At 55.6% G+C, this 25,251-nt stretch overlaps 1 protein-coding gene across 2 annotated transcripts in view; it reads right to left on the bottom strand.

Annotated features, from left to right (window-relative positions):
- ARHGAP23 (Rho GTPase activating protein 23) overlaps positions 1-24,659 on the bottom strand; it is an 84,360-nt gene extending 59,701 nt beyond the window's left edge. Inside the window, exon 1 of one of the 2 annotated variants that reach the window (XM_067020613.1) lies at positions 24,546-24,659. In XM_067020613.1, coding sequence (XP_066876714.1) covers positions 24,546-24,554 — 9 coding nt within the window. In that variant the 5' untranslated portion in view covers positions 24,555-24,659. Of the gene's footprint in view, positions 1-16,386; positions 16,493-24,545 lie in introns of those variants that run through there. The other variant, XM_059046501.2, reaches the window with a different exon arrangement.
- Between the last annotated feature and the right edge of the window lie 592 nt (positions 24,660-25,251).

Genomic DNA, 25,251 nt, shown 5'->3' with positions numbered 1-25,251 from the left:
AGCCCTGTCAGTAGGCCATTTGGGAGTGAGGAAGGGGCGGGCGACATGAGACCCCAGGATGGAACCTGCTCCCAGCAGACAAGGAGGATGGCAAAGGTGCCAGGCTGGCAGGGCCCCCTCCCAGCAAGAGAGCCAGTTCCCTCCTCAGGGACACCAGAGGGAGTTCGAGAAACTAAAGATAAGCATCTTTCCTCATGGTGGGAAATGAGCACTTGCAGAAAAGGGTGAGTCTGGAGCCAGCCACAAAGTAAACAGTGGGGCCATTGCCCAGGCAACTGTGGGCCAGCGCGGGCTAGAGCCCACCACAAGCCCTCTCCAGCCCCTGATTTACGACACTCACCAGCCCCTTGACTGTCTCAAGGCATGCCCTCCACGTACCCATTCTGGTCTCTGGGCCTGTCTAGGGACTCCCCAAAAGGAAGAAGTTATGCTTCCTCCATCAGATTGGGCTCCCTGAGAGCAGGATTGTTGTTTTTACCCCATATTAGTCCAGAGTCTCCCAGAGGTCATGGCCTGTGTCTTTCCCCCTCAGATTGGAGACTGCTCAAGGGCCTGCCGTGAGTCTCCCACATTAGACTGAGAGCTTCCTAAGGACAATAGCTACTAAATTTTCAGAAAGGTATTTGTGGGCTTCCCTGGTGCTGCAGTGGTTAAAAATCCTCCTGCCAGGGGCTTCCCTGGTGGCGCAGTGGTTGAGAGTCCACCTGCCAATGCAGGGGACACGGGTTCGTGCCCCGGTCCGGGAAGATCCCACATGCCGCGGAGCGGCTGGGTCCGTGAGCCATGGCCGCTGAGCCTGCGCATCCGGAGCCTGTGCTCTGCAACGGGAGAGGCCCACGTACCGCAAAAAAAAAAAAATCCTCCTGCCAATGTAGGGGACACAGGTTCAAACCGCGGCCCGGGAGGATCCCACATGCCATGGAGCAGCTGAGCCCATGGGCCACAACTACTGAAGCCTGCACACCTAGATCCCGTGCTCCACAGCAAGAGAAGCCGCCGCGATGAAAAGTCCCTGTCATCACAACTAGAGAAAGCCCCAACGCAGCAACAAAGACCCAACGCAGCCAAAAATAAATAAGTTTTGTTTTGAAAGTAAAGAAATGTATTTGTACCGCTAGAGTCCTTTGTCCATAGTAGGCTCTCAAAAATTATTTGCTGGGCTTCCCTGGTGGCGTAGTGGTTGAGAGTCTGCCTGCCAATGCAGGGGACATGGGTTCATGCCCCAGTCTGGGAAGATTCCACATGCCGCGGAGCGGATGGGCCCGTGAGCCGTGGCTGCTGAGCCTGCGCGTCTGGATCCTGTGCTCCGCAACGGGAGAGGCCACATTGAGAGGCCCGTGTACCGCACACACACACACACACACACAAATTGTTTTCTGACAGCGAGAATGTGGAGGAATTGGAACTCTTATAAGTCTTGCTGGTAGAAATGCAAAATGGTGGAAAACAGTATGGTGGTTACTCAAAAAATTAAACATAGAATTACAATATGATCCAGCAATTCCACATCTGGCCATGTACCCCAAAGAAGAGAAAGCAGGGACTCAGATATTTGTACAATGATGTTCATAGCAGCATTATTCACAAAAGCCAAAAGGTAGAAACAACCCAAATGCCCAATGACAGATGAATTAGATAAACAAAATGTGGCACTAACATACAATGGAATTTTATTGTCTTAAAACTCTGACACATGCTACAACATGAATGAACCTTGAAGACATTATGCTAAGTGAAATAATCCAGACACAAAAAGGCAAGTATTTTATGATTCTACTTATATGTGATACCTAGATTCTTAGAGACAGGAAATATAGAATGGTGGTTGCCAAAGGTTGTGGGAAAGGGGAGTGTAAATTATGGTTTAGTGGGTACAGAGTTTCAGTTTGGGAAGATGAAAAAAGTTCTGGAGGGGCTTCCCTGGTGGTGCAGTGGTTAAGAATCCGCCTGCCAATGCAGGGGACACAGGTTCGAGCCCTGGTCCGGGAGGATCCCACATGTCACGGAGCAACTGGGTCCATGCGCCACGACTGCTGGGCCTGCACTCTGGAGCCCGTGAGCCACAACTACTGAAGCCTGCGCACCTGGAGCCCGTGCTCTGCAGCGTGAGAGGCCAGTGCACGGCGGCAGCGGCGGCAGCGGCGGTGAAGAGTGACTCCCGCTGGCCACAGCTGGAGGGAGCCCGCGCGCAGCAACAAGGACCCAGTGCAACCAAAAATAAATTAAAAAAAAAAAAAAAAAAAAAGCTTTGGAGGCATGTGGTGGTGATAGTTGCACAACGATGTGAATGTACTTAATGCCACTGAACTCTACACTTAAAAATGATAAATTCTGAGTTACGTATATTTTGCCACACACCAAAAAAAAATGGCAAAGTCAGAATTCAAATGAAAAAAATATATATTGTTGAAAGAAGATGGAACAAATGAAAGGGTCTTCCAATGGGGCCCAGGAGCAGGCCCTGCCCACAGAGATTGCCCGGGACAGCTGGGTACCTCCTGCCAGAAGGACCTTTCCCTCCCACCCCGTCCACTGTGCCTTCTCAGAACCCCTGCTGTCATCTTTGAGGCCCTAGTAGACCGAGCACAAGGGGAGCTCTCAGGCTTCCAGGGGAGTCTGAACCTCCCACAGAGTAGGTCCTTGGCATTGATGAGGACCTACCATCTATCGGAGGCTGGACTGATGGATGCACAGTCCCTCGAGAGGCCACGTTCCAAGGTGTCAGAACCTTGGAAGAGTTTTTCTAGCAAAAGCCAGGCTAAGTATGGGGTTCCTGACCCCCTGAGGCCTGGCCCCCCCTCAGCACACACGTCTTTCCCAAGCCTACATATGCTTACACACCACCCGTAACATATACACACATACCAGGGTGTGCACACAGAGGCAAGACCACGTTCTCGCGTGCTCTCTTGTGCGCACGCTCCAAGAAAACCATGCCTGAACGCTGAAGGATGCACAGTCTTGTCAGAGACGCAGGCAGGTCCCGTGTGCAGGAGAGCCCCCTGGTGGCCCAAGTCTGGCACACTTAGCTCCCTCATAGCCCAGAGTGGGCAAGGTGCCCTCATTCCTTCCACCCCACCTCCCCCACTGCATTCTCCAGGCCCCCAACCAGGCCCCAGGGTCACCCTCCCCACCTCGTACAGAGGAGCAGGGTCTTCTGCAGAAGGACAGAGCAAATGTGGGACCTTAGGAAGGGTCTCACTTTGGTTGGTCAAGGAGTCCTGGAGAGAGGCCAGAGCCCTTTTTCAGACTAGATCATGTTAGGGACAGTCATTCCTGAAGGCCAGAAAATGCCTGCAATGACTCTTCTCCAAAATCATCGTATCCATTCTTTGACTCCACACTGAACAGCTCATTTCAGAGGAGACTGGGGGAGAACTCTGGCCATGGCTCTTCCTATTGTCCCCCACACCTCTCTCTGGAAGTTCTTCCTGTTATCTGTCCACCTGGGCAGAGACAACAGGTGCACCCACTGGTTTCTTCCAGGGGACCGCTCAGTCCAAGTCAAGCTGAGCGGTCATCCCCTCCCGGGGCAGGTCTCAGCAGATCCCAAAAGCCTCCCCAAGGGCATATGGGGCTCCCTGCAGGGAGAGGTTCTCAGCTCCACCCCTGAAACCACCCCCCCCCTCACCCCAGGCCCTGCTCAACCTGCCCAGGTTATCCCTTCACCCTGCCTAAGAGTTGAACCTCTCCCTAATCCAGCCCATGATGCCGCAGAGGCAGCTGGAAGGGTGGAGGGGATGGATGGTGGCTCTGCAGGGACAAACAACCTCCCATGGCTCCTGCCTGTGAGGGAACTGAGATGATTTCTGGGCTGGGCTCTGTGGTAAGAAGAGGACAGACAGCAACGCCTTCGGCCCCAGATCCTCCCCCTTACCATGTGCCTGGCTCTGCATTTGGGGACATTGTAACAGCCACAGCAGTAATTAATATTTGTTGAGCCCTCACTATATGCCAGGCACACTTCACATGCATTACCTCATTTAACAGCAGAGCAGCCTCTTGGGATAAGTGTGACACACACCCACACACCACCTTGGCCTCTTGGGCCCCCCACCCAGTCTGGTGCTAGGTAGGGAATGCTGAGCTAACCCACAGGGCACCTAGGGGTGGGGGATAGAAGGCTGGTGAGAGAGAGAGACCACTGGCCCAGCATCGAGAAAAGCTGATCTAGAGAAAGGGTCACACTTGCCAATGGTATTGGCCCTAGTCCTTTTCTGGCTGTGTGACCTCAAGTTCACACAGGTTTTCTTATTTCTTCAGCTACAAAATGAAGCTAGGGATAGCAGCCTGACAAAGTTGCTGGGAAAGCATTCTGGGAACCAATAAATGGGAGGGGTTATGGCCCCAGCCCTACCTCCCACCCATCAGAGTGGACTCTGCTTCCCAAATGTCTCCTGAGTCCACCCACTTCACCATGTCCACTCTATCCCAAGTCTCCATCACTCCTCTGGCCCCTTACAGTCCAGACTAATTGTTTTAATATTATGACCACCAGGCCCTGTGGGACGTGCCTCTGGGTTCCAGGCCCACCACACCCCCTTTCTCTGTGCTTCAGTTACCCTGGCCTCCTTCCATTTCCTTTGCGGACCAGGCAGCCTTCCAACCTCAGGTCCTTTGCACATGCTGTTTCTGGAATGCTGTTCTCTCTTCCCTGGCTCCCTCCCTGCCTCACCAACCCACACCCTAATTAACTCCTACCCACCCTGAAGTTCTCAGCAAAAAAGTCACTCCCGGGCTTCCCTGGAGGCGCACTGGTTGTGAGTCCGCCTGCCGATGCAGGGGATGCAGGTTCGTGCCCCGGTCTGGGAGGATCCCACATGCTGCGGAGCGGATAGGTCCGTGAGCCATGGCCACTGGGCCTGTGCATCTGGAGCCTGTGCCCCGCAACGGGAGAGGCCACAATGGTGAGAGGCCCACGTACCACACACACACAAAAAAAAGTCACTCCCCAGAGACACCTCCTCTGGCCCCCAGACACCAGGTCAGGTCCCTTTGCACCCTCTCACAGCACTCTCGAGATGGTGCCTGTATATTTATGAGGTTATTTTGACCAACATCTCCCCCCTGGGGCTGTGAGTTCTGGAAGGCTGGAACCATGTCTGCTTTGCTGGCAGTCAAATCCACAGCTCCTGGCATGGCACCTGGCACAGAGTGGGTGCTCGGCACACTGCTTCTGAATGTACAGGAATGAATGAGCTTCTCCTCAGAGAAAGCAGATGGTTGACAAACCCCCTGCCCCCAGGAAAGGTCTACCTGGGGCAGAGGCTGCTTCGCATCTTTGTCCATCATTTTGTAGCCCCCACTCCTTCCTCAGTAGGAACCAGATCCAGAAAGTGGGGGTGCTGGAATAAGGAAGTAAGGGGTGGAGAGAAAAGGGAAGCTGCTTCATCTATTTTGCAGGGTCTGCTGCCCCCTCACCTCAGCTGGCCAAGCCCTTGTCCACTCAGGGCTGGTCCACCACATCCACAGTTCCCTCTCCCTGGAATATAACATTTGTCTCTCTCCCTCCCCCACCTTCCCTTAACTGATCCCTTATCCTCGAGGTCTCAGCTTGACTGTTTCTGAAAAGCTTCCCGGACTGCAAGCTAAGGAACTTGCCGGGGTGCCACAGCTAGCGGCAGCTCAGTTTCAAGCTCAGGTCTGTCTGCCGGCAGAACCCAGGCTCTCAGCCACCTCATTATACGCCTCATTACTACCAGTTTCTCCCTGGAGGACCGGCCGAAAGACACGCCCCCTTCCTAGGCCTCAGTTTCCTCCTGTGCGTTCGGCCAATCCTAGATTTCAGGAAAATTGGCAGAGATCGAAGATGGGAGAGGAGACAGAGGGAAGAGCGAAGAGAGGAGGAAAGAGGAGGGAGGGAGAAGCGCGGAGGGGCGGCAGCCGCGGGCTGCCAGACGTGAGTAACGCCAAATATGCGAACTACGCCAGCCCCTGAGCTATGAATAGGGCGGCCACGCTGGCTGCCCAGGTCTGCCCTTCACGCCCCGCAGCCCCCCAGCCCAGCCCTCCCACGCCAGCCCTGCACAGGGTCCTGAAATGGGGCGGAGGCCCAGGAGGCAGTCTTGGAAGAGGAGGCTGAGTGGCAGGAGCGAAGAGGTGTGGTCATGCAGATGACATGCAAATAGAGAGCAGCTGGCTTATCTGATTGGTGGGTCTCTGTCCTTCCGGGAAGGTGGTCCTAAGGGGCACTAGACCCGCACAGGGCCCCTGCTCACACCGGCTTCCACCCGGGGAGCCGCGGTTCCCGAGTGATCCTTCGGGTCAGCCCTTGGCTGAAGTCGCACTGATATGTGCAGCCTCTGGAGGCCTCTCACCCTGTTCTGTCAAGGTCCTGGTAAGGCTCTGCTGCTGTGATACCATCCCCGCCCGCCCCAGCGCCAGGTCAGCCTCTCCTCCTTGGAGCTCACATGTCTGACAAGACAGCTGGGCACTTGGGAAATTACAACAGTTCCATCCCTGCCTCTGGACCCCCTTTCTTCATCAGTGACGGAAGTGGGGAGCACTTCCCTGGCCCAGTTCAGCCCCTTGTGTGCCCCCAAACAAGTCAGTAATTCACAGAGCCCGGCTCCTCTTTCTTTCATTCTGGCACTATTGACTAGGTGTCCCGGAGGGCGAGGCGTCAAAGAGTTGTAAGATTAGGTCCCAGCTGTGTGACCCCAGTCAAGTCTCTTTCCTCTCAAGTCTCCTCAGTTGTAAATGGGGTCCTTGAGAGGGCTTAGTGTGGAGTGTCTAGCACATAGAAGTTGTTCAACAAATCTTAGTTCAGTAGTCCACAAAGGATTTTTTTTCATTAATTAAAAAAACATGAGATTTTATGAAGAAACAGACATGAGAAAATTAAAAGGCTGCAGAGCGTAGTGTTTAAACATTCCTAAACAGGATTCAGAGGAATCTGGTTTTGAATCCCAACTTGAATCCCACTTCCTAGCTGTGTATACTTTTGGGCTAGTTACTAACCTCTCTGAGCTTCTGTTTCTGCGTTTATAAAATAGAGATAGTCTATTCTCCATGAGGTTGTTGTGCAGATTAAAGAGCTAGTGTGTATAAAGTGCTCAGCACAGCAGTGCCTGGCACTGAAATGTTCAATAAATGTTAGTTGCAACCAATACTCCTATTATTATCATGAGGTTTTCACAAGGCAGTGCGAAGCGCTATGGAAACTTTCAGTTCATCAGTCAACAATATTCATTCAACTTGGCCTGGTCTAGAAGCTGGAGATAGAGCAGTGAACAAGACACAAGTCCCTACCCTGATGGGGCTTAAAGTCTAGTCCCCAGAGGAGGAAATCCCCATATATTCGAGGAATTGGTGGCTGGTGGGGGGAGGGGTGGCAGATTTACAGAGAAGGATATTTGAACTGAGCATTGAAGGATAAATAGAAGTTTGTGAAATGGAGAAGGCAGGGAAGGCTATATCAGACAAGGGGAAGAGATGGCACAGAAGCTTCTGGGGAGGGGAAGAGGGTGATGCATCCCACTCCTATCCTCTGCATCTCCAATTCCATGTTCAGCCCTCATCATCTCTCAGATGGTCGGCTGCCTCCACTTCCTGACACCTTTCCATGGCTCCACAGTATCTACGGGAGCAAGTCAAGTTCCTTAGTATGGCATGAAGGATCCGCCATGATGACGGAGGAGAGGGACAGGATCTGGCCCTCACTGGCCTTGACAATCTCATCTCTCTTGACTCTCAGTCTTGCTCTCATTGACCCCACAAGAGGCCAGGCTGTTTCACACCTCCTTGCCTTTGCTCACGCTGGGTCCTTCTGCCTGGAATGCCCTGCTCTCCCTTCTCCACCACCCCACTGATCCCAGCAGGCATGTTTCAAGCCTTGGCAAGCCTCACCTCCTTGGGAAAGTCTTCTTCCCCTCAGAGCTGGAGCATCTCTAGAGGAGGCAGGGACTCAGCCCGTGTTTATTTTTATTTTTTTTTTTTTTTGCGGTATGCGGGCCTCTCACTGTTGTGGCCTCTCCCGTTGCGGGGCACAGGCTCCGGACGCACAGGCCCAGCGGCCATGGCTCACGGGCTTAGTTGCTCCGCGGCATGTGGGATCTTCCCGGACCAGGGCACGAACCCGTGTCTCCTGCATCGGCAGGCGGACTCTCAACCACTGCGCCACCAGGGAAGCCCGGCCCGTGTTTATTGACAGAGCCATGCGCCACACCACTCGTGAGCAAACCCAGACTCCAGGGAGCCATAGGGAAAATCCCTGTGCAAGCAGAGTCACGGAGAAGCAGAACATAATTGTGCTGCCTGCATCCACCACCTTTCCCTCATTAGGCCAACCCCTACTTGGATTTCAAGGCTCAGCTGGGGGCAGAGGGAAGGGTCCACTTTCCCAGGGTGGCAGCTGTGCTCCCAGGCTCTTCCTTGTCAGGGAATGTAGCCGTGACACAGGATAGCCTCAGTTAGGATTCAAAAAGACCCAGATTTAAATTCAGATGCCGGGTGACCTTTGGTGGAGTAATTTAGCCTCTCAGGGTCTTGGTTCATATATCAGTAAATGTACGACCACTTCATGGTGGTCCTTGAAAACTGATCAAAAGAAGTTTCGATAAAGAATCCTCAGCTTAACGATTGTTAACTATTGTTTGGAAACAGGAGATGAGAGAAAGGAGATTAATCATATCACCAACTGGTTTTTAACCAATCCCTATAGCAATTCTCCCCAGTGACACTGTTCCCATCTGTAAACTCCTGTTACCACTTTTGTGACCTCATTCACACTCAAATGATGTCACAGTGAAGACAGGGTCTGTCTAACTCGGTCTGTCTCCCCAGTTAGATCAGGCCGATTTTTATGATAATATTTTGGGGGGTGGCAAGGGGTGTTCTGGACTGGCAGATACTGTAGATGCACATCTCAGAACCCCTGAAAAAATCTTAGTGGAGCTTTTGGGTGGTGAGAAAAGCAGACAAAGAACCCCTTGAGGGCCGGGCTGTGTCATATCCATCCAGGTCCCAAGACCCACAGAGAGAGCCTGGAACCCAGAGGGCACAGAGGAAATAGTCACCAAATGAACAAAGTATGGCTTGCATGAAAATCTAGCCGCTGCCTGATTTTCCCAGGCACTGAGCCTCCAGTTTCTGGAGTCAGGGCCTTCTCCTGCCCCACGCTATAATTAGGGAGAGGGACACTCTCACACAAGCCAGGCCTGGGAATGTCCTCAGAGCCCTGGGCCACACCCAGTCTCGGATAATGCTTTCCCTAGCACTGTGGGGACCATAGCACCTGGGAGCCACTGGAGGAGGAAAAGGTCCCAGTTCGAAAGGAAGAGGGCTCTGTTTCTCATCCCACCAGCAGTCCTGGCCTTGTGTAACCCCCATTTCCTGACTCCCACTCTCCCCTCTTGCAGACATCCCACCCCCTCCTGGGCTTATGGGTCCAACCTCAGCTGCCCCCTTATCCCCTCACCCCCACCAGGAGCTTCAGGGCAGAGGTGGGGCACGATGCCAAGGCTTCATTAGAGCTAATGAGGGCTCAGCTCTTCGGATGCCAGTGCAAGATACAGGAAAGTACCAGAACTGCCCGCAGCCCCCAATCATGGCCTGGGGTGCTCAGCTCCCTCCTCCCTCTCTTGGGGAGGAACCAGGGGCCACACCCTCGGAAGAGGAAAGGGAGATTTGGAAGAATCTTCCCAAGTACAGAGAGTGCTGTGGCGCCAGGGGAAGATGGGGATGCGGGGCGTGAACCAGAAAACAGCCTCAGGGTGGGGTAGGGGTCTCACCTGGGCTGCCGAAGGCTTCAGGGTCCACTGCTCGGTCCAAAAAAAACTGCCAACAGAAACTCGCCCCTTCCTTTCCCCCGGTTCATGGAATCACAGCAGGTCAGGGCACTTCTCCACTACCCTCAGATTAGAACTCAGCAGCCCAAACCCACTTCTCACCTGGCGTCCAACCTCCCTCTTCCTCCCATTTTTGCCTGTCCCTTCCCCTCTGCTTCTAGTCCCTTGGCCTTGGTCTTTCTCTAAGCCTCAGTTTCCCTTTGAGCCAAGTGGGGAGGCAGGGGAGGGGGTGGTCTCTAATATCTGTCCAGCTAAAACTTACAAAGATGTTCCCTTTCTCAGGGCATCTCTCCCCACTCCCTCGCTCTCTTTTGGAGAATGGTGGAAACTCTGTGGTGGAGGGTAGGGGTCCGCACTGCAGCCTCCCCTTCCAGCCTTTCCGGGCTCTCAGGCTAGCCCAGATCTCCACCCCTCCCTCCTACCGAGGCCTCTAAGTCCTTCATCTACGCCCAATTCTCTCCTAGGAGCTCTCACACTCTTTGAGGAAATTGAAAAGGAAAAAGCTGCAGATTTAGGAGCCCAGAGCCAGAGAGAAGTCAAGCTAGGAACAGTTGGAAACCAGGCCAAAATGAACTCTGTCCTTCCCTAATTAACCCTCACTTGGGGGACAACCCTGGAGTGGTTGTCCTCCCACATGGCTCCCACATGTCCCCCTAGCCTGACCACATTCCCCCGGCCCACACACCTCCCCCCAGCCCTCCCGCCAAAGGGGCCAGTCCTGGGTCTGCTTCCATCCTTGGCTTGTGGGTCTCAGTCATCCCCATGCTCCGCCCCAAGTTCTCTCCTCCCAGGGATTCAGGCTGAGCTTTGAAAGGGTCACTTCAAAGAGGACCTGCCTGCCGAGGGCCCAGCCAGACCCAGGGCTGGCTGCTCGGCCAGATTCCCGGTGGCTGGGGACAAAGGCCCCACTGTTCCCCCGACCCCCAGACGCCCCCAAATGCACTGGGCATAAGAAGTCTTTCTTTCCACAGTTCTGTTCCTTCCAGGCTCCAGCTCTTTGCCACAGGGAGTAGCCCTGGCCCCTCGTCCAGGAGAGTGTGGGGGGTGGGGGGTCAGGGAGCTACCAGTTCCCCACCCCCACCATACACCCAACGGGCAGCCAGGATGTGGAGGCAGCCTTGGGCTGACTTCAGAGCCAGTGGTCCAGGCATCGCACCGCCCCTCAGCCACCAAGCCCTTCCTGGCCTGCAGTGGCCTCCCCGCTTCTCCCACCCATCAGAACCAGGCTCATCCTTCCAGGCCTCCTCCAGGCAGCCTCTCAGGACTCCCTCTCCTCAGAGGAGCCTCACAGCCCAGACCACAGCAGCCAACCTCTCACTCCGCCCCCCAGTTCCCAACAGCGGGAACCAGGTCTCACCTGCTCCTCTAATTTCCTACCACACGGTGCTGATCCCAAAGCAGGGTCCTTAAGGTTTTCTATGTCAACCCCTCACCCAATGCCTGAATTCTCTCTAGTCTAGTCTATGCTTGCTCACCTCCACTGACAGGGGCCTCATTACCTCCAGGAACAGCTCTTCAGATTACTCCGACCATAAAGGGTTCTCTTCATTGAGCCCAAATGGTGGTGTTCTCATTTCCATCCAGTTGCTGCTAATAGCTGAGACTACCCAATGTGAGCCAGTCCACCTGTATTACCTCATTTAATCCTCTCAACAATTTTGAGGGATTATTTCCGGGATAAGAAAATGGAGGCTAAAAACAACTAAGTAACTTGGCCAAGGTCACATAGTGAATAAGGGCTAAAGCTGAAATTTGAACCCCCTCAGGCTAAAGGCAGGGCCTAGACACCCAACGTGCCTCCCAGTGTACCAGGGGCCGTGCCAGGCCTGGGCCTCTCATCTCCCGAGGCTGCTTGTGGACATGAGAAGGCAGACCACACCCACCACACTTCTTTTTTCCTAGTTAGCTCCCACCAGCCTTTGTCAGCAGATGAAGTGTGGCCTGCGGATAGTGGCAGACCCAGCCAGTGGGGAGCATGGGGAGTCAGAGGGGAAGAGGTCACCCGCCTAGGGCTACGCAGGTGTGAGAAGGTTGGAGGAGGTGACCTTGGGACTCAGGTTTAGGACTGGAGGTGAGAGATGGAGAATTGATAACTATGACAGGCCCTGTCCCAAACCTGACACTCCGTCCACCCTCCAACTTGAAAGGCACAGAACCTTCCACAAAGGTGATGCATTGGGCTGAACATCTCAGGGCCAGAGAGATGAAAAACGAACAGACATCTTTAATCCAACCTGTAGTCTTTTCCCACCTGCCCATTGCTCAGCGCCATCCCCTTGGAACTCTGCAGGAGGAAGGGAGGGGGTAGGAGCAAGAGAGAAGTCAGAAAGCTGAGGGGCCCCAGTGGCTGTTGTTAAGTCTTGGAGGGCAGTACTGATAGGGCATGGGGTTTTTTTTTGGCCATACCACGCGGCTTGCAGGATCTTAATTCCCCGATCAGGGATGGAGCCCGTGCCCCCTGCTGTGAGGGCACAGAGTCCTAACCCCTGGACCGCCAGGGAATTCCCCTGGGTGAGCCTTCCTTTCCTCTCTAGGTTTGGCTTAGGCACTCCTGGCACAGATAACAAAATGATGCTCCTCTAGGCTACTTTCCCAAGACTCCAACCTAGCTACTTCCAAAGGATTACAGGATTCTGTGATTTTTCCATATACTGTCAGTGAGTCAGTGAGTCAGTCAGTCAACAAACATTCTCGGAGTACTGGCTGCATACCAGGCTCTGTGGATACCAAGATAAACATGACACCTCTGGGGCTGCTTGGAATAAGCACGGTCAACTCCCTAGCTCTGCCACTTACTAGCTGTGTGACCTCAGGAAGCCACATAATTCACTGTGCCAGTTTCTTCATCTGTCAGATGAATAGGAATAATGTACCCAGTGGTCAGCACTGTGGAAGTAGTTGCTATGACTATTTTCCCAGTCTGGCAGGGGAGACTGATGTGTAGACCAAGCATCACAATGCTGGGGCAGAGCTGGGCACGGGGCACCCACGAGGCCAGGGGAGGGGCTGCTCCCGGCCTGCACTTCACAAACATTTATGGAGAGCCGCTCTGTGCCAGGCACTGTGCTGGCCACTGGGGACACAGAGATGAACGGGACACATTGTCCACTTGTCCCTGCTCCTCCCTGCCCTCCTTTTCCCTTCCTGGGGCCTAGTCTCAGAACCCTGCACTGGAGGGGGGCACCCGGGACAGGACTGTGTGGGGAAAGGCATGGCCTGGGAGCCCAGCAGTCAGAACCCCTGGGTTCATGTCCACCACTCCCGGCCTATCTGACCTTGGCCACTCTCTGGCCTCAGGTTCCCCACTGTTGGACAAGATGACCCCTCCGGTCCTGACCCACTCTGATAGATGATGAATACACTCCACCCCCAAAGAGCTTTAAACTCGCCCCAGAGTCCAGTCCCAAGGCCATCCCAGCCTGTCGTCCCACTGAGGCAGTGAAGAGGAGACGCCTGCCTGGTACTGACTGGAACTGCCCTGCTGACGAGCTGGCACAATTTCACATGAAAGAGGGAGGCCTGGATCTAAAGGCGGGTTGTTTGAAGGGGTTGGAGGGTACTAGGGGAAAGGCAGAGCCAGCTCCCACAGGCCCTATTCATGGCTGTCTCTGGGGAGGGAGAGAGAGCAGGATAATTAAAACCAGGCTTTGTCCAAATCCCTGACCAAGCCAATATCTCACCTTTGAACCCCTGCAGCCAATAGAGCAGGGCTGATGCCCCTTTGGAAGGAAAACACCAATGAACCAAGCCACAGCCCAAGTGCGGTGGGCTAGCATAGGGCGGGGTGGGGGGGTTGGTGGAGTAAATGAGCTGATTCCCCACCCACCAACCATGGATGGACACCTGAGGCTTTGCCACCCTGAGACCTCTTGTCCCCATCCCTGTCCCAGCTGAAAGCAACCAAGCTCCAATCCAGCAAGAGGTTGACCTTGATCTTGGCCTGTACCCAAGACGGACCCAGATTCAGGGTGAGAGTGACAGCAGACAAGGCAGGTCATGAAAAGCAGGGTAGTGCAGTGAGACCATGAACTTGAGCCAGACTTCTGGGTTCCTACCCTGGCTCTGCCACTTGTTAGCAATGTGATTTTGGCCAAACTATTGGCTCTCTGTGCCTCAGTGTCCTCAACTGAAAAATGAGGATAATAACGGCACCCACGTCACGGTGGTTCTGTGAGGATTAAATGAGGTAACTTATATAAATCCTGGCCTAGAGTAATTGCTATCTATGTCTTAGCTATCAGCTATACTATTAGAGCAATTCTCCATCCTTAAAACGTATTTTTTTCAGGCACTAATATATATGCTCATTTGAGTATATTTGCATCTCCCATGAATCTCTCCAGATTTCTACACTGGAATCCAACATTACAGGAATCTACCTAACCCACTCTACTGGAGGAAACTTCACTACGTGGTGCTCCAGGCTCACCTGGGATGCTGCAGCTTGTAAGCCTCTCCCTAGAAGTTCTCCCAAATGGCTAATTGCAGTCCCTCATTTGGTAACTTATTCCATTCTCCTTTGTAGACTCTCTTTTAATCTGATACATCATGAAGTCCTTCTTAAGTATCCCTGTGATAAAGGATGAAGCAATAAATGCCTCTGCCCACTACGGTACTGCCCTGTTCAGCACCCTCCCTCATCCCCCACTCCATGCCCAAAATGCTGCACCCCTGGGAGCCAGACTGGCCTCCTGCTCCCATCACCCCTGAGCTCAGGGTTGGCCTGATGCGGGGGCACAGAGGTTCCCATCCAGGCTGCCCAAACACAAGGCCTATTCCCAGCGTCCAGTCCCTCTCTGAGCTGAGATCCTCAAAAGCCTGCCCCATTCCCCATGGTGTCCCAAAGGCACCTTGCTAATAATGCTCCCCTCCCTAGAGCTTCATCTTGTGCTGTGACTCCCATCAGAAGACCCAGGTTCTAGACCTGGCACTGTCACTGTGTAGTCTCAGACCCTAATACCCACCCTGCCTGCTCCCAGGGCTTTTGAGGCCCTCAGATCCAGCATTGAAGGATTTACTGACCTCATCATTCCCAAGGGGAGGGAGGGGCTTCAGATGCAGGAAACTGGAGCTCCCAGAAACCTACGGTGGACCCAACCACCTTGTGAGCAAGTAGAAGAAGAGACTGGGGCTAGGGGCCTTTGGGCTGTGTTTGGAGGCGAAATGACTGGTTATGTAATTGAGATTCAAGTCGCAGGCCAGTGAGCACATCTCAGTGAGAGCGGCCGCTCTGGGGAATGGGGCTGTTGCCCTGGCAGAGGGGGAGAACCCCAGGGGATCAAACTCCTTCCCTGCCCTCCCACAGCTGGGCCACAGGGTGGGGCTGGGGGTGGAGATAGTAGAGGGGGGTGGAGATGAAGTAGGTGTTGGTGTGTGTGTGTTGGGGGGTGGGAGGTGGGAATCCCAGGAACTCAACGATAATGACGTTCACTTCCATCCCCCCAGTCCACCCTGAAATTCAAGTTTCTAATTAGGAAACACTTTGGCTGAAAGCTGGAGGGGGAGTCAGGGGATAGAGATGCAGACCAAGGGAGAACTGTGCCTACATCCAGCTCCTGAGATACACACCAGTTTCAGAGTTTGCAAAGCACCAGACCCCCAGCTCCAACACTGAGGGGATGGTTGGGGAGGAATGGCCCTAAATCCTCCAGCCCCGTCAAAAGAGGAAGAGACCTCCTCAGCCCAGGTCTTGATCCCAACCTGGACCCCCAGGAAACTTCTTTTTCAAGCTCAGAAAATGACTGGCCTGACAGTGTTCAATCCTTCGACTTGGAAAGGGGTGGAGTGCATGTTGGGGCGCTCCAGTGGGACGGGGCAGTCAGGCTCAGAGGTAGGGTGCTGGCCCCAGTGGGGCCCGGAGGCCCCTGCTGGCCCTCCCCAGCCTCAGCAGCCGGCAGATGAAAGAACCCAAGCAAAGCAGCCCAGCGCTGAGTAATGACCCTGGCACCCCGTGCCCAGACCCACCCACAGCCAGCCCGAGAGGGCAGAGGGGAGGGCAGCCGCGCCTGCAAGACCAGGGGTCCCCGGCCTGTTTCTCTTCCCCGGGGTGCGGGGGGGCCGTAGACCCGCGCCGGACAGTTCGTCGGGCGGTCCGGCCCGGCAGCGGGGGGAGTGTGGCGCAGGGAAGGGGTGTCCGGCCACAGTGGCCAAGGACATCCCGCTCCGGGAACCCCTCCCCCACTCCCTCTCCCTCCAGCTGTGCCGGGGCCTCGCCAACGGAAAACGAAAACTCGGGCAGAGGAAACGGCGGCAGGCGCCCCGCCTGGAAAACCCGGACAAAAGGCTTGGGCCTCCCGCCCCCGCTGCCCGGCCGCCGGGGGCCTGGCACCGCCGCCCGGGTCGGTGCCCCCGGCCCTGGCAGCCCCGTGCTAGCCCCGGCCCCCTGCCTGCCTTCTTCCTTCCGCCCCCTGCCCAGGGCAGCTCGCGCTCCGGCACCCTCCCCGGCCACCAGCCGATGTTCCCTGCAGCCATGCCCGTGGTGCCCGCGCCGTGCGCCCCAGGCTGTGCCCGCCGAGCGGGGGCGCAGCGACCCCTGCCCTAGCTGCCAGCTTCCCGTTAGCGGCTGGATCCGCCCCCTCCCCTGGCTCAGCACCCTCACCTTGGGGGGCCGGGGCTCCGGGCGGGGCGGGATCCCGACCAGGCAGAAGGCGACTCCATTCATCGGGCGGCAGCTGCGGCTCTGCTGCCAGGGCACTGCTGGGGGCGCGGGCAGGGACCAGGGAGGGGCGGGGCCGGGGCGGGGCCGACCGCGGAGGGGTGGGGCGTCTCTTCGCTCCTCCTCCTGCGCTCCTAATGGGGCGCACCCTCTGCCTCTTGTTAGGGTAGCAGACTGGTACAGAGGGCTGAGGCAGGGGTTGGCGCTGGCAGCGGAGCTAGGGGGCAGAACACAGCCAGCGGAAGAGAGATGGTCTTAGAGAGGGTTTGGGCCGGCCTCCAGGGGACTAGCCCAGATAGACGGTGATCCGGGCCGGCTGAGGAAAGAGGACAACGGCACAGAACACAGAACTAGCACCGAGAGAGGGAGGGAGGGAGGAAGGAAGGGAAAGGAAAGCAGAGAGAAACACAGCCAGACAGAGAGAGTCAGAAACAGAGACGGAGAGACCCAGAAAGCATGAGAGAGGCAGGGACACGACAGAGACAGAGTAGAGCGAGGCAGAGAAAATCAAAGACAAAGATGAAGAGACCCAGGTTGGAAGAGAGGGAGAGACAGAAAAAAGGCTTAGGGAGCCTTCCATCCAGAGACTCACGGAAGCTGAGACAAGGGCAGAGATGGTTATACCCAAGGGGGACGGGGAGGACGACGAGGGTAACAGGGGAACTTTCAGGGGCTTCATGCTCCTCAATCTAGGACACCCCTCCCAGGCAGAGTCTCAGCCCAGGATCCCATGCAGGCTGTGAGAGAGGCAGGTGCCCCAGCCCTTCAGACCCCCACCGAGCCAGCCTGTGGCTCAGGCCTCTAGACAGCCCACAGACCCACTCTGCAGTGGGTGACAGTAAGAGCAGAGACCCTCCAGGCCTCCCAATCACAAGCTCCCACAGCCTCCCTTCCCAGCTTCATTCTGAGCTGGGCCCAAAGAACCGTCGGGGTCCTGAGTCAGTTTCTCATTTCCCTGCCCCCAAGCAGGACCCCTGCAGCCCATCCCCTGATGATCCAGGAAGGGGCAGTCTCTCAGTCCTTAGTTTCTGCTGGAAAGTTCTTTCTGCTATCTAACTAACATCCTTCCTACCTCCTATTTTTTACAGCCTACGCTTACCTCTTTCCCTTGACTTTTTGTAGTTTTAAAGGGCTCCTGCATTCCTTCACCCAGATTGTGAAAAAAGGAAGGCAGAGACCACAGATTAATAGGAATATGATTTTGGGCAAGACAGGCAATGAAAGCAGGAAGGTCGACTCTGCCTGCTGAAATGGGCCACCCACTCTGGGGCAGTGAGCCTCATAAAACCTCTTTGCTTCACCACCACCACCATCCCGACTCCTGAGAGCGGATGAGCCCCAAGTCCTGGACCCCTCAGGATCAGGGAGTCAGGCCCTGCAGGGGGCAGTATGGCCCAGACACCTACTAGAACATCCTTACTCCTGTAAACCTGAGAAGGAGATATTGACTTGTTTTTAAATCTTATGTTTTATTTAATTTATTTTAAATTCCCTGGAAGTCAATGGAAAGGGATGCTTTTGTAATAATGGAAGGGCAGTTAAGGGCAGTTAAGGACTCCTTCCTTCCCCACCTCTCTTCATCAAGGTCACGTGCAGCCAGAATTATGCGCCACTTCTGAGAAGTTCTTCCTGCTATCTAACCGGAATCCATCATACTGCCTGTATTTTCTTGCTTAATCTTAAACCAGGTCCCTCTGTCTGACTCTTTCTGCCCTGTGGCTCCAACAGTCTAAGGCTTGCTGCCACCCTGGCTCAGGGGTCCTTTCCTCTCAAAACAAATGTGTAAGGGGAGAGTGGTGGCATCTGAGATCCAGAGTGGACTGAGGCTGTGGGGAAGGGGAGGAGGGTGGTGGCCTCTGGGGTGCCCCTGGCTCACTTTTTCCAGAGCCTGATGCCCTCAGACACTGCAGGAGGCGGTGAGAGGAAATGAGCTCACACTGGCCGGCAGGCAATTCCTCCCTCCACAATGCACTGCACTCACCTCCCCCACCCTCTCCCACTTCCCAGAAAGTGCGCTCTTCCCCCACCCTGCTGCCCTTCCCACCTCTTCCTGCACCTTGACCTGCACCCCCATCCCGTCCTGGCCCTCCCCCATCCACCTTCTCCAGCACCTCTTTCATTCTTCCTTTCTATCCTGGCTCCCCTTCCCTCTGACGTCTGTGTCTCATTCCCTGCATCCTACTCTCCACGCCCCCCAAGTCCACTCTCTTCCCGGCACACTCTTTCTCTGGGGATGAGGGCAGTGAAGCCCAACACGGGATGGAGGATGTCCCTCACTGAGGACCCTCTTTATACTCCCCCTCTTTCTAAATTCCTCTCCCAGCCCAATCACCTTCCTTCATTCACAAATGTTTACTGGGAGTCCTGATATACCATGGGTGGGACGGTGGAGGTTGCCTCTGGGGATAGGAGATAAGGCTTAGCTCCTTCCCTTGAGGGGTCCTGAGATCCCAGAAAAGGAGCCATGGGAGGCTGGAGAAGCAGAGGAAGTCTTTCAGAAGCAGGTGACCGTGATCTTTTGAGGGCATCATGGATGGGACGGGGTGGGGTGGGCAACGGGGGGAGAAACACTCCAGGGAGAAAGAATATCATGGACAGAGGCAGGGAGGCAGGAGAGAGCAGACTCTAGCAGTGTGGCTGGAGCCAAGCGGAAGGTTCTGGGCAGGAAGCATGGAGGGATGAGGAAGGAAATGCGGGTGGGGATGTTACTGTGGAGTGACTGTGCCTGAGGCACTTAGATTCTAGCCTGGCTTAGGGCAGGGATTTAAGCGGAGATGTGCCATGGCCACTGTGGCAAGGGCGGCCAGGTGGGGGGGCCCTGCACCTGGGCAGGGGGCATGAATAATCAGAGGCCCCCAGGTCTTGTTGACCAAATGGGAGTTGCGGGAAGGAAATGGAAGCGTCTAGAACAACTCCGAGGTTTCTCACTCAGAATATTAGGTAGACGAGTTGTCTGGAGTGTTCTCAGGGAGAAGGGACGTGCCAGGCACTGGGCCAAGTAATCCTTTGTATACATTATTCCAAATTAGCCTTACAAAGGAGCTGTGAAACAGATATTATAATCCTCATTTACTGGATAAGGACACTGAGGCCGAGAGGGCTTGAGTATCTTACCCAAGGCCATGCAGGATTTGAACCCACGCCTTTGGGTTCCAGAGTCCACACACTTAACCTGCAGGCTGTGTTGCTGGTCGAGTAGTGATTAGCAGCTCGAACCCTGGGTCCATCTCCCTGAAGAGAGGCCTGAGCTAGAGAATGGCTTTGGAAGTCATCGGTGGATCAGGAGTGTGGTTCAGATTCTCCAGGGACAGTGCAGAGTGGAGACCAGATGTAGGATGGGACCCAAGGGCACTCACCTTTTGGGGCAGGTGAGGAAGGAAGGGGCAGCAAGGAGGACTGAGGAGAGAGAGCCAGAGGAAATGGCACTGTGTCAGGCAGGGGACGGGTAGGGTGGAGGCCAGACTGTGCAGTGAGGAAGAGCATCAAGGGTGAAGAAATTTAAAAAAAAAGGGGGGGGGTGAAAAAGGGAGGGTGGTGAAATGGAATTGGGCCACTGAGACAGTTACCAGGAAGGGACAGCCGGACAGCACAGGTGAGTCGGGGTGAGGCATGGCTCTATTTGAGTGGGGGACACTTGAGCAGGCTTTTTGGTTGTGGAGGAGAAGCCAAGGGAGAGAGCCTGAGGGGGTAATGAGTGGAGTAGAGGAAAAAGAACCCAGAGTCGTGCCAGAGGAAGAACCCGCCTTCCCCAGAGCCAGGTAGGGTTAGGAGGGGAGCATGGGGAGAGGTCAGGGAGTCCACAGACCAGAGCAGTCCAGGGTCGGGATCAGGCCTGGGCCAGGAGCCAGCTAGGGGTTGTACAGTGTCATCAAGGAGCCCTGAACCAAGAGTCCAAAGGCCGGGGTTCAGGTTCCCATGCTGCCCTCCTAGTAGCTGAATGTCTTTGAGGAAAAGTATATTCTCTGAACCTCAGTTTCACTCTCTGTAGATGAAAACAATAGGCCTCCTCTGCCAGTCTCCAACTGAGGGCTCACATTCGATAATGGATTCAAAGGAATGGGTGGAAGGCAGGTTACAGGGCTGGTTGGTGACCATAAACCTGGTAATAGCTGCCTGCCCTTCCATTGAAGGGGAAAGAGCACCCCCTGGTGGAGAAGGGCAGGAGGGCAGGACTAGAGGGAAGGGCCGAGGAGAGACCTGACTTGTTCTTGTTCCTTTGGCTTTCAGCCCCCAGATCCTCTGCTTGTCCCCTCGAAGCAACCCATGCCCACCTAAACTTTCATTTCCAAAGCAGGTGGTACCCAGTTCAGTCAAGTCCAAAGACATTTATTGAGTGCTGTCTACATGCAAACTGCTCTGTGGGGGAGCGGGGAATGAACCAAAAAGCTCATATTCCAGGGAGGGCAACAAGCACAGCAAAGGGTGGCTGGGATGGTGCCATGATGGTGCTACAAGCAGAGCATCGAGCAAAGCAGAAGGGAGCCTTCCATAATGAGAAGAGAAGGCAGGGGCCTTGGGAGGTAGTGTTTGACCTAGACCTTGATGGCCCTTAACAGGCAGGTGGCAGAGAAAGGAGGCCTGAAGGCTGAGAGCTAGGGAAGGGGTGGGGCCCAGGTCTGGCAGAGCCCCAGGCATCACAGAGAGGGGACCTCAGACCTCATCAAGCTCCTTGAATGGTGTAGGATGGGGCAACGGTCCACTCGAGATCATGCCAGTCTCTACCCTCATCCCTTCTGTCAGGTCCCTGAGGAATCCTGGATAAGAGGGATCCCACCTGAACACACCTCAAGGAGGGAGGTACAGCCCCCTGGCCCAAGGGCTGAGAGGCATTGGCAACCTGCCAAACAGCTGGGGCCCCAACCCAGCAACCTTCGGACAGCTGACTTGGGGTTGAGAGAGAGGCTGCAGCTTCCTTGGGCTGGCAGCAGGGCAAACAAGCCACACCCAGCGAAACCCTGGTATCAGGACAGGGGGTGGATGAAAGATGCCCCAGCCGTGCCGCTTGCAACTGGCAGCCCCTCAGGGGAATCATGTTGGGAAACGTATGTCACGGCTGGGGAAGAGGAAGAGGTTTGGGGCTCGGGTCTCAGCCCCGAGGGCTCTTCACTATGTGACACCGGGCAGTTGAATGTATATGAGCGTGTGTGCAAGACTAAGAGACGACTTATGACGACCGTGACATCATCTAGCAGGGGCTTGAAAACACCAGGATGGAAGGGAAGGGAATTAAAAGTGTTGAGCACCTACTATGTGCCGAGCTCTTTACAAACATTACTCCCCATGACAACACTGGGAGGTAGGTATTATTAGCCTCATTACATAAATGAGGAAATGGGCTCAGAGAGGTTAAATAGTTTTGCTGAAGTCTGACACTAAGCCCTTACTCTTTCTATGAAGCACGACCCCTCTGGGAGGAGCTAGGCCATGTAGTCCCCTCCAGCTCCAGGATGCTAAATTCATGATTCTTTGGGAGGGCTTTTAATTTCTGCCAGCAACTGGCCTGCAGCCCTGCTTCTGCCAGAGGCCCTCAGACCCTGCCTCGCTCTACCTGGCCCCTGCAAATCCCTGCACGGAGGAGGGGCAGCTCCACTCTCCTCCCTGTCTCCCTACCCTTCTGGGAGGGTGGGGGTGGGGAGAGGAGGAGAGAGGAGGGGAACCTAGAAGCAGAGCAGAGAAGGAGGGAGGGGAGGAACAGAGGGGAGGGGCGAAAGGAGGAGGGGAGGGGTGGCTCCCACCTCCCCCTGGAAGCTCTGGAAATCCCCAGCAGCTGCTTCCCCGCTCCTCTGTCTGGCCCAGAGCCAACCCTGGGAGGGAGTGAGGGGAGTAAAATGGAGAGAAAAGAGGGGCAGGGCACTGACCACAGGGGGGCGAGCCCTTCGGTCTTGGCACCCACCCCGCCCAGCAATTCCAGACCCTGTGAGAGATTCCAGGCGTGCTCCCCTTTAAGGAAACCCTACATGCCAAAATCCACACATACCAAACAGACACATCAGGGCGGTCCTTGCACTATAAAAGGATTCTTTGCTTTACAAGAGGGTTGGGCACAAGGGAAACTTAAAATAGGAGCTTCCCCTGGTGTGGTGAAAGAAGCTCTGATTTCAGAAGCACCCCATACACAACCATGCTTCCGGCATATCCAGAAAGCTGGCAACAGCCGCGGGGCTGGCAGGGCTGCAGCTGCCTTAAGGCACTGACATCAGCGCGGGCACCTCCAAGGCTGTGCTGATCATCACAGTCCCCTTGTGGGTTGTGGGGTGTCTCACAGTCCAGGGGACAAGCTGGCTGCTGTGCGTCGCAGCAGAGGTGTCTTAGGACACCTAGAAAGCACTGGAAAGCCACGGCTCAGCACAGCTGGCAGGGATTTCACAGCAGCCCAGAGAGGACAGATGTCCAAGGGCTCCCAGTGTCCCTTTGATGAGGCCACGGCAAGAGCCCAATGTCCTTACTCTCTTCCATGGTCTGTCCTCCCTTCCACGATGCCAGGGTACAGGGGAGCCAGGCTCTGCCTCTGGGAAAGGGGAAGCACCTGACCCCCAGAAGAAGTATGAAAGGCTGATGGAGGAGCAACTCAGGCCGTGCTGCAGGCCCAGTGAGATGTGTTCAGGGTCCTCTAGGCATAAAGTAATGGTGTCGCCTAGCCCTGCCCCTCCTTTTTTTAAAAAATGGAGGTGAAATTCATATAACATAAATTTAACTATTTTAACGTGAGCAATTCAGTGGCTTTTAGTCCTGTCCCCCCAAACCCTGCTTTTTTGTGCTCAGAGTGGAGTTGAGTCAGTAATGACAATAGCAGAGAATGACGAATGGAGTCCCCTTCCCCCTGCCAGGCCTGGTGCTCCGGGGAGCTGCCACTGGCCATTTAAATTAACAGCCAAGATGCCCAGCAGGCCTGGAGACTAGACCAGCCCACAGCCCTCCCCAAACATCACATCCAGCCTAGGGAAGACGCCCAGAGTGCTTCATGACTCCTCAGAGCCCCTCTTCAATCCCCAGAACTTAAGATCACCCCGTCCCTGACTCCACACCCTCTACCCCTCCCCACACCCCTCCTCACCACCATCACAGGGAACACAAGAACCCCTCTGCCACAGAGGGGAGGGTGTCTCAGAGCCCAGGGCCCCAGGCCACCACCTTAAGCAGAGCCTGGGAGTGTGTGGACACTAAAAGGCACACCCAGGAACAGAAAACCCTTCCACTCCAGGCCCCACCCCAAGACCTCTCACCTCAGGAAGGGAGCAAGGCAGCCCTCCCTTCAGCCCACATCAGGATTCTGTCCATCTTAGAACAGGGGGCTGCAAGTCAGGATAGAGGGCCCCCCACTCACTTAAGGGGACCAACCCCTCTTGTCCAGGATTTGCTAAGCTCTGTGGAGGGAGTGAGGTGATCTGACCTGAGGGGGCCATCACCCTGACCTCCTCTGTTGGATACTGTGTGAAAGACAGCCCTCCCAGAGCCTGACTGGGGCTGCAGGTCTGTGTCTGGGGGGCATGTGAAGAAGCTGCCCAGCCCACCCCATCTTTTCACTGCCATGAAATGGTGGCAGCAGTTGCTGCACCTGCTGTAACTGGGAATGGAGGGGGATGCTGGCTGGGAGAAGCCCCTTGATGTATAGGGGGAGGGGGACGGTTGTATCTTGAGGTCCCACAGGGTGGGGGCGGTCGGGAGGGTCAGCGGTAGTTTTACGACCACCTTCTGTCACTCCTTCATTATGCAGAGCCTGCTAGCATCCTGGATGGAGCCGGGACCTTACCGAGTGGGGAGGGGGGCTTCTAAATGCTCTCCTTCTGGAACAGGGATGGGGAGCGAAACAGCGTGTGAGCCCTCGGTGAGCGCCTCCCTGTTTGTCAGTGGTGGGGGAGTACTCGGGTGTGTGTGTCTGTGTGTGTGTCTATGTGTGTCTGTGTGTGTGTGTGTGTGTGTGCGCGCGCGCTCACCAGCTCTGTGTCACACCAGTCGTAACCCTTCCCCAGAGCTCCGCCCGGAGCTCCAGAGCCCCAACCCTCCCAAGGTGGCGGGCCCCCCTCCCTCTCGGCGCACCCACCCTCATCCAGTCCTCACTCCCCCCGCTCTCCCCTCCCCGACACGCACCCGCGCCCGCTGACCTGCTCCATGCTGCCGCCCGTTATGCAGTCCTCGCCGCGTCAGCCCGGGGGGGCGCAGGGGGCGGTGGCCCCTCCACGCGCCCAGTCGGTGCAGCACCCGGCCACCGCCGCGCGCAAGGAGCGCCTGGCGTAGGCAGCCCAGACCCCCACTCGGCCCGCCCCGCCCCGCCCCGCTCCGGCCCCGCCCGCAGACCCCGCCCTCTCCCGCCCCACCCCACCCGCGGGTAGAGGCACAGCGCTCACACACACAGACACACAATGCACACACACTGCTCACACATCCAGGGGCGCATCCCTGCCAACACCCACTGTTCTGCCTGTCCTGGGGGCACTGTTGGTCCAGAGAAGATCCCCTTCAAGGGCAGCCCCTTCATTTCTGAGGTTATCAGAGTCGGAAGCGCCCCACCCTGCATTTTACAGGGCCACGGAGGGGCTTGCCCAAGGTCACACAGCAGCTTGGTGACAGAGTTGACCCCATGGCCCAGACCACTGTGATTGCCTGAGAGCGGGGCAGAGATACCCACAGCACCTGGACCATAGGTAGGCCCTGCCCTGGTGAGCAGGGTTCAGAGCCATGTGACTCCATGAGGACAGGAGCTGGTGTGGAGGGCCACTCCCTGTTGCCAGGATTCAGCCTCTCTTCAAATGTGTTCTGAGGCCCTTGGGTGGGTGTGGGGAGCAGGAATGGAGATTCCTGTCGCCCACC

Source organism: Kogia breviceps, chromosome 19, assembly GCF_026419965.1.
Source record: "Kogia breviceps isolate mKogBre1 chromosome 19, mKogBre1 haplotype 1, whole genome shotgun sequence".
NCBI lineage: Eukaryota > Metazoa > Chordata > Mammalia > Artiodactyla > Physeteridae > Kogia > Kogia breviceps.
Note: the sequence above shows the minus strand (reverse complement) of the source record. Positions and strands in the feature narration are given on the sequence as shown.